At 33.9% G+C, this 9,402-nt stretch overlaps 3 protein-coding genes across 3 annotated transcripts in view; 2 read left to right on the forward strand and 1 right to left on the reverse strand.

Moving 5' to 3' along the window:
• Nucleotides 1-2,017: 2,017 nt before the first annotated feature.
• Cbr-srt-44.2 lies at nucleotides 2,018-4,825 on the forward strand (the record flags this gene model as incomplete). Its single annotated transcript, XM_002632533.2, has 4 exons — nucleotides 2,018-2,267; nucleotides 2,524-2,858; nucleotides 3,045-3,170; nucleotides 4,535-4,825. 4 exons carry the CDS (start codon nucleotides 2,018-2,020, stop codon nucleotides 4,823-4,825), a joined length of 1,002 nt encoding a protein of 333 aa, XP_002632579.2.
• A 96-nt stretch (nucleotides 4,826-4,921) lies between these two features.
• Nucleotides 4,922-7,985, forward strand: CBG13844 (the record flags this gene model as incomplete). The annotated part of the gene is made up of 6 exons (XM_045244844.1): nucleotides 4,922-4,978; nucleotides 5,405-5,601; nucleotides 6,751-6,872; nucleotides 7,035-7,090; nucleotides 7,528-7,911; nucleotides 7,983-7,985. 6 exons carry the CDS (start codon nucleotides 4,922-4,924, stop codon nucleotides 7,983-7,985), a joined length of 819 nt encoding a protein of 272 aa, XP_045095274.1.
• Nucleotides 7,986-8,487: 502 nt separating this feature from the next.
• Nucleotides 8,488-9,402, reverse strand: part of Cbr-srt-44.1 — a gene marked incomplete at both ends in the record, with an annotated part of 2,111 nt that continues 1,196 nt past the window's right edge. The window contains 2 exons of the mRNA XM_002632535.1: nucleotides 8,488-8,763; nucleotides 9,002-9,127. Coding sequence (XP_002632581.1) covers nucleotides 8,488-8,763; nucleotides 9,002-9,127 — 402 coding nt within the window. The remainder of the gene's footprint in view (nucleotides 8,764-9,001; nucleotides 9,128-9,402) is intronic.

Raw genomic sequence — 9,402 nt, forward strand, 5'->3', positions numbered from 1 at the left:
TTTCGGATTTCTTTTGAATTTTTTACAATAATATTAGGGAAAATAGATAACTTTTAACACATTTTAATACAATAAAAATTTTTGCTCGGAGTCCCCCTTTAATCACTAAAATGGCAAGCATAAGAGAAAACATTATTTTTCTGAGCCCTTTTTCACAGCTTTTACTTGGTTGCTTGATTCAGTTCTATAGAAATCTTATTCTAAGATAATATTTCAGTTCCAAAATATATCCAGATGACCACAATATCCTAATTGATGGAACACTGATCAGACTGACAAAAGAAGTGTCTGGGAAAATACGTCTGAACAAAGATATGCAAAATTGGATAAAAAATCTGGAAGGAAGTGATAAAATACCCAATCAGAGGAGGTATTCATAACGGATTTCCAGGAAACTGTTTTTTCTTCTTGAAAAATAAATCAATGTTGAGGAGGATTCAGATGAGTATAAAAGAAATCTCGAACAGCAAGATTTAAGAAATAATTCCGTTTCAGAACCTTGACTTTTTTCGGAATTGTTATTAGACGAAGTTTGAATTCATATCCAATGTCGAAACAAATTGTGTTCTTTTTGATTCCATATTCTAGCTTTTAAAAGCCTCCAGAAACAAAAAAGCAAATCTGCAAAATATTCCATTATCTTTAGTCTATACATAAAAGATGACACTTATGGAAAACAAGCCGAACATGCTATTAAGAGTTTTATTAGCTTTTGTTTAGGATTACTGTAGTGAGCATAGCCAATAAGTAAACAGGCAAGGTTCATCGAAACCATGTTCCTTTGAGGATTACGGTAGATTTTCATAGAAATAATAATGGTCTTCGAGTAAAGTAGCTATCAGGAATCTGAAACTTTGGATACAATATCCATTAAATTGGAAAAAATTAAATGTTTCAAAAATGTTGATTTTAAAATTCATATGTGTTCTTGAATAAGATACTTTGTAGAGTGTAGTTAAAATTCTTGATTCTCACTAGCTTAAATCTGAGTGCCTCGTCTCTTCTCTAGCTTTTTAAAGATTCTCCTCGTCTTGATAGTTTTCAAGTCGTTAAATAGTTTTTTTTGTGATTTCTGGATTTTTGATTTCTACATATTTTTGTGCGCCCAAAACCTAATTTCTGACTTCCGCCTAGTTTGAGCAATTTTCGGCAATTAGGTTAGGTGTGAAAAACAGATTTTTAAAATTCTAGCCGGGCCGAGATTATTTTTTCTCCGGCCCGGCCGGTTCGGCCGGTTCGGCCCGTTCGAATCTAAGAAAAAACAGAAATTATTGAAGAATTATTTGAATTTATTTCTTAACAAGTAGCATAACAATGTAAAAACCGTATAAATGAACAAGGGGAAACAAAGAAATGGAAACCGGGGGTGAAAATTAAAGCTCATATCAACCAATCCAACAAAAAAGATAGAAAAGTAACATAAAATTAACTAGAAAAATCACTACAATTAGTGAGAGAATCAGTCGAGCCAGTGTGGAAATTTCGTGGCTATTTGCGAACCCAGAACGACCATCTCCACACGCTTGTACAGTAATCTTGTTCTTGTTTTATCTAACAAAAACGACGCAGTGCTGAACGTAGTCTCACACATGGCTTCACTGGGAACAATCGAAAAAACGAAAAGTGCTGCTGAGTACAGTCCGGGGTATTCGAATCTTTTTCTTTTCCAATACTCCTCAACAAAACAAACCCCCGTAAATCGACACGGGCTGCTAAACAATGCACGCCTCGTCATATCGGAGCATCGTTGCAAATAAAAATGGCGCGCGTTCAAATATTAATTAATTGCCGGCCGGCCGGGCCGGGCCGGGCCCTGGTTTTTTTTCCTCGGGCCGGCCAGCCCGTCAGATTGCAACCCTGATTTTATTATATGTATTCTTTGAAAGTCTAAACTCTATTTGAACTTTAAGGAAAAAATATTTAATGTTTCACTCTTATCATACAAACTCTTTACATTTTCGAATTTTGCTTGATCTATCACTTCAGGAAAAAAAAACGAAAATTCAGTTTCAGACTAATGAACCGCTTGATTCATTACGGTAGCACTGACGCCATTCCATTCTACAATTGCTCATGGGAACCAGAATCCGAATGGTGGCAAAATGGGGTTCAACGACCATTGTTGGGATATCCAATCACAGTTTTCGGAATATTCATCGAGTTACTATATATTCCAATTGTTTGGATCATTTTCAAAACTAAATTGATCCGACACACTTGTTATAAGACTATCGTTTTGTTGGCAGCAACGGATATGTGTGCAATAAGTGAGTTTTGGGCATCTGGATACATAGATTTACTGATAGTTAGGGAGCTCTATAAAAAATGAAAAATTATCGAATCTGTAAAAAAGAAACTATGAACTCAATATATCGAAACAGTAAACATTTTACATTTTTCATAGACTCGGAGAGAAGGAAAAGCCGTTGTTGTATACGCCATCACTACCATACTCTCTGTGATATTCCAATTTTTTTCGGTTTCTTGAATCAAGTTCCCATCCAAAAATTACTATTATTTCAGGTTGCAGCTGCATCATAACTGGAATCCTTCTGATCCAAGGTGCTGTCTTCTGTGCCTATCCCACATTCATCTACATCTGCGGAGGAATTGCTCTTTGTACCTGGTGTGGTGCTTGTGCTATTACCCTCTCCCTATTCCTCAACCGAATCGTTAGTATTGGTTTTCGAGATTATGCTTTTGAGAAGCCTATTGCTTATACCACAATGATTTTAAGTGTGGTGTATATGTTCTACATCAGCTTCTTCACAACTCCAGCGTGTTTTAACTCTCTGATTATGGCATGGCCATCGGATCCGTTATCGGAGAAGGAACCAAGTGAGGAGGCATCGAATTATGTGAGTTTGAGTATATTGAGTACCTGTTTCATTAACCAAAAATCTAAAACAGGAAACAAGTCTAAAATGTTTACATTTTACATTAATCAAATCAGACTTCTTAACGTTATAATTCCCAACCCATCTGATTTAGATAACATACTGAAACAAAATTGTCTAGAATTTTTATTAAAATCATGTTTCCAGTACCGTAACGATTCTCAAGCCTGGAACAACTGGATATTCGTAATTTGTATGCTTTTTATGTTCACTATCTATTGTGGTTTGATTAATAAATTGGCAAGGGGTCAGAATTCCAAAGCATCCAGAGCGGTAAGTTTTAAGCAATTTTCAGTGCTCAATAGTGAAATGTATTTTTCAGTTTTGAGAATATGACAAAATCAAACCTTCTCAGACATAGAGCTCAGAATTTTGAGTTTTTACTTTCTCACCACTTCTACTTTAGCTTGTTTTATATTTCACACCAGCTAGTTCTGCACTGTTCTAGAATCACGGAACGAAAAATTTGGGTTATCCAGGAAAATTGTTATCTTCTTTATTTTGACAAGTAGTATCCGTAATACTAACTTTGACATCAATTTTATTTTGTCGAATACCCAAAAGTATAATAAAAATGGTTTATCAAGTTCTTCAGATGTGCTAGTTAACATGTTACATAGGACCTTCAGGACATCTGAAAATTTAGTTCAAGGCTACACCAAGCAGTTTTTGAGCTTGCTGATATTTTTGGGTGTTCCAGATAAAGGAAACATGGCGTTTCAGCCTAAGCCTGTGATTGAAAAAAGCTTCCCCAATCCAAAAATATCATCCAACTTTTGAAAAATGAAAAATCCGAGGAGAGCAATTTCATGCCAAGAATTCTACTCAATTTGGTCCAAGATTATTCTTATTCCGGACCAAATTTTTGTTCCAAGAAGACTAATGTTGGATTAGAAATGTTTTTTTTCGATTATAGGCTTAGGCTGAAACACCCATGGTCCTTCATGTGGGACATCCGAGAAATGGCGAAAAATTCAATAAGAGAAATGGCGAAAATTCGCTCGTTGCAGCTTCGAATCTTATTCACAGATGTACCCATGATCCTCAGAACATCTGGGAAATGTCCTATGTACCCTATTAGCTATGTACCTTATCTGTTTGTGTGTCTTAAGGACTAAATATACCCATTTTTGGATATAATTTTGGGTAGCAATCAAAGAAAAAGTGATGTCAAGATAAGATTTCAGGATAGTATTCGGATGAAGGTCGTAACAATTTTCGGACTACCCAAAACTTTCGTTCCCTGATTTTTTTTTCGTTCCTATTTTTCGTTCTATGATTCTAGAACAGTGCCGACAATTGTTATTGTTTTAAAAAAATCAGCGTTTCGAGAAAAAATAAAATTTAACTTTTTTAGCAGCTGAAAAAATTTTTGCAAAAAAAAAATATCTGCTTCAAGGATTTTATAAAATCTGTGTCTCATTTCAAATACAATGTCAAAACAATCATCACTGCAAACCATAAAAATCCATGTTAAAAAAAAACAAAAATTGACATTTTTTAATTTGATTTTTTGAACATATTTTCCATAACCCATATGGATAAAATTGAAATTTTAACCATCAAGTTTATTATAGTTACAAATTGAAACGCAATTTTTTCAGGAGAAAAGAAAAATCATAATTCAAAATTTTCAGATCTTCATTCAATGCTGCATAATTTGTTTCTTCAATTCCTGTACAGCAATCTTCTACAACGTCCTCGCCTTCATTACTCCATCTCCAGCAATTTTGGTTTTTGGTCAATTATGTTGGTCAATTAATCACGGATGTCCTGCATTGATCTACGTCACATTGAATGACACCATTCGGCGGGAATTCAAAAAATTGATTTTTAGAAGTTCAACGAATAAAGTGGAAGAGGGAACATCTGGGAACAGAGCATCGGTTTCCAGGAACTCCATTTTCGAATATTTTGTAAAATTGTAATTTTTCTGTATCACCTAATTTTTATGTTATAAAACATAAAATGCGTGACAATGTCTTTAGATAAATTTACATTTATTTTCATAAATTCCAACAATCATGTCAACTACAAAGTGTCGTATTTGCAATGAGCAGACTAACGAAGAAGATGTTCAGGTATATGAAAAAACTGGGAAAATTCCGAAAATAACATTATTTTTTGCCAAAAATAAATCCCGTTTCATGAAGTTCAGATGACGCTGACCGATATATGTACTTTTGTTAAATAGTCCTGGGATTAATAGTTGTGTGCATTTTGACGTGACGGTGTTCGCACACACTGTGAACATCATCACGCAAAAATTCACCGTTTCAACTTGATCACAAAATGATAACCACTTGTGCTATAGCATACCGGAGACATGAGCAGCAAAAATAGGACACCCCCTCTCAAGACAATTATCTCAATTTTAGTGAAAGATATACAAATTTGTAAACTGATAAAATATTCCAGATATTATGCTCAACATTTTATCAGTTGACAAATTTTTGATATCTAATTTAGAAACCCAAATAATTGAGATCACAGTATGCATGTTCCAGGAACTAAGTTGCCACCATACATTCTGTAATTTGTGCATGACCGTATACCAAGGACTACTGTGTCCAGTTCGTTTCTGTGAGGGTACTCGTTCCACTGACGTCATTGTGGATGAGATGGAAGGCAATAATGGATCACAGATCTCGTTTGGAGCTGCCACGTCGACACTCTTCAAGATTGATATGAGAGAGAAATTGAAGTAAGGATTTTTTGTTACTGTTTTGTAGGATGCTTTTCGGGAATTCTAGATTTTGTGTTTTCAGTTTGTTTAATGCTTATTTACTAACATAAAACCTGTTTTAAAAGGGCCCCCTCTTTGAACCGGTTTATCTTGGTTCTTATTGAGAAAACATGAAAAATCTAGCTGGAGCTACCGTAGCTCAGCTGGTAGCAACGCGGCAGCTCCAACGTGGGACACACAAGTTCAACTCCTTCAAAAATCAAAATTTTCAGTTTCAGAAACTTGGTAAATTTTTTGATTTATTTGATTGATCTCAATAATTCAATTTCACTTTTTTTTTTGCGTATAGCTCATTTCTGAAATTCCAGAGTTTTTTGGTGTTAACAATAACCGGATTTTCGTATATTTTTTATAATGGAAGCCTTTAAAAAGCGTCGATACACTTCCCAAAAGTTCCTGAATATCAAATTTCAAAATTCATGAAACTGTTCAAAAAATTCGTTTCCATAGTTTTTGAAATAAAGCATTTTCAGTTTCGCGAATTTCATAAATTTATTCAACTTGTTGAAGTAATTTTCCATTGACGGAACATGGAATTTTACAATTTCAGTTATCAGAACAACCAATATACCTAAATTCCAAGAAAGCGGAAAAACGTAAAGTTCACATTCATAAAACACAGGAAACCCCCTTTCATATCACTTTAAATTTTTATAGAACCTTATATAGGCTTTTTATGAAAATGTAAAAAATAATTGAAAAATTTTTTGCCGGCATCACACAAAACGTTCACATTTTTCTGTTTTTTCAAGTGCAAAACTTTAAAAAAGGTTTCGGGAAAAAAACAGGAAAATTGAAAAATGTCAATGGTTACTGTAGTTTTGTTCCAAGATAATTTTTCCAAAAATTACGGTTTTACGGAATACATAAACTTCCCAAACTCATGCGAGTTTCAATAATTAGACGATTGATTGAACCCATTTATAAAAAAGAACCCTTTCATTTTGACCCAATTTATCTCGCTTACTTTACTAGATATCAAAAAAAAGTTGTCAACTGATTAAATGAAATACATATCATCAAAATTATTTTATCAGTTGACAACTTTTTATATCTCTTATCGTAACCTAGATAAATTGCATCAAAGTAAAAATAACTATATTCCAGATGCGAAGCCCGCAAAAAAGGACACGCCTGTGAGAATATTGCCAGAATGGTACTCACGCATTGTCGTCATCGCCTGTGCTATGATTGTCTTCTGAATCGTGTCATGTTTTCGTTGGAGAACAGTATGTTATTGATTTTGGGGGTTTTAAGCCAGATTTGGAATATTGAAAAATAGATAGGATGGCACATTGCTCATAGTTTTCAGGTTCAGCGGAGACTGCATTGATTAAAAACACCTTATTTTTCAAATTCAATATAGAAATCTTGAAGCCGAAAATTTTCAGAATTCCCACCGAGATGTGCCATCAGTCGTTGTGCCAATACGCTGTCATGGTCAGAGGTAAGGCTCTGGGCTTAGCATTTTCAAGTTTTAAAGATTTTAATTTTGTTTAAAAATCCAGTTTCGTGTAACTTATATTTTCTAAACATGCTTCAGTTGTTCAGTATAGTTTGTTTGAATTTTTTTGAAAAACACTGAGGAATTGGGAAAAAACTCGAACAAAAATTTGATATTAATATAGTGGAACAGTGAAATTCAGAATTTTCGAAACCATATTTTGAACATGGGAATTAATTCGAAAGAATTTGATTTCGAGATTATGAAACAGAAAATTGTTAATTCTTGAATTTTCATATTTTCGGATTTTTAGACATATACAAGGAATTTCACTGATTGTTTAAAAAATCTCAACTGAATGTGTTCAAAATTCTATAAAAAATAACTCAAAATGAACCATTTCCCAGCCGAACGTTCCAGAACCTTCCCTGGTTTTCCAGATCCAAGCAATGGCATGCCACACGAATCAATTTCAACGCATCCATGAACTGGCTCAAAAACAATCGATAATGCTCATTCTACCCTGTGAAAAACGTCCAAACGAATCAGAACTTTTGATTGAGTGTTATTTGTATACAAATGAGAATAACATGAAAACGATTGTCCTTCCAAAGCTAATTGTAATTGGAGATGCAATCACAGCGATCGTTCAGCTATTGAGAGTTTGCACATCGAAACCATTGTCGACAATTGATGTGTATTTGAGGAAAAATTGTGTGGAGAAACGGGGAAAATACAAGTATGAGAAGGTTCCGAATGATGGGAAAATGACGATTAAAGATGTGGGATGGGCTGAGAAACAGGGTGGAGGAGAGGTTTTGAAGGTACAGTATTTTTCTAGGAAACTGAAATTTTCAAATGGATTAAATTATATACAAAAAACTCCAAGATACAGTGATGGTTAATTCATTAAATCTTATTTAAATCACAGTTTTGAAACTGAAGTTTTTTGAATTTTTATTCGAAAATAATATAAAAATTGCATAAATCCTAAAAGCGGTTCTCAACACATTTCTCAAGTCAAACTTATGAAAATTTTGAAAATCCAGAAGTGATTTCAGGTCACTGTTGTCATTGATGCCGATCGCCAAATTGCACGTCTTCGCTAGAAAAAAAAATTATTTATCTCTTTTTTCAATGTTTCAAATGGTTTATAAAGATTTGAAGGAATTTCTTTTTTTAATAGAACTTTTTCTAGGATTGGGTGTGATTGAATAATTTGATTTCGAACTTTCGGAATTTTGAAATTCATGAAAATAAATTTTATTTAAGACTTGCATTTATGTGTAATTGATAAAAAACAGTGGTATGTTACAGAAAAAAATTGTGTTGGTTTTTGAGTGGAATAATAATTCAAGAATGACAAAAAATATGAACACTTTTCCGAATTTTTCAAAAAATCAAATTTTCGAAACCGCTGTAATTGTCTTCCCAGCAGCACTTGAAGTTCCCTCTTCTATTTTATTCGTTGAACTTCTAAAAATTAATTTTTTGAACTCCCGCCGAATAGTGTCATTCAATGTGACGTAGATCAATGCAGGACATCCGTGATTAATTGACCAACATAATTGACCAAAAACCAAAATTGCTGGAGATGGAGTGATGAAGGCGAGGACGTTGTAGAAAATGGCTGTACAGGAATTGAAGAAACAGATTATGCAGCATTGAATGAAGATCTGAAAATTTTGAATTACATTTTTTAAATAAATTGTGTTTCAAGATGTAACCATGTAAATTTCAAGCTGCAAAGGCAATATTCATAGAGTGTTAGATTTCCAAAATGTGTATTTTTTTTCAAAAAATCAACATCCAGAATGTCTATTGCTAACAGAAAAATTATTAATCGCTGTTTTGTTTTTTTAAGAACTAAAAAATATACAAAAATTTTGAAGAACCCTATATTTCAAAACTCACCGCTCTGGATGCTTTGGAATTCTGACCCCTTGCCAATTTATTAACCAAACCACAATAGATAGTGAACATGAAAAGCATACAAGTGATGAATATCCAGTTGTTCCAGGCTTGAGAATCGTTACGGTACTGAAATCACGAAAATAAAACTTTTAGATTGAGGTGTGTTGGGCATAAGAACATTAAGAGTTCAATGAAGAAAAATAAGGAAAATATGAAATTTAACATTTGAGACTTTCCCTCTGTGTCAGATTGTTAACTTCATGAAACAGGCCTTAATTGTAGACACACATCTCAAACTTACGGCAAATAATTCGGAGGGTACAATAATTCGGTGGTATTGGGGGGGGGGTGGGGGGCGGGGGGTACAAAACTCACAATTCGGTGGTACCTAAGACCGGGAA

This window comes from Caenorhabditis briggsae (assembly GCF_000004555.2).
Source record: "Caenorhabditis briggsae complete genome, chrIV, whole genome shotgun sequence".
Classification (NCBI taxonomy): domain Eukaryota; kingdom Metazoa; phylum Nematoda; class Chromadorea; order Rhabditida; family Rhabditidae; genus Caenorhabditis; species Caenorhabditis briggsae.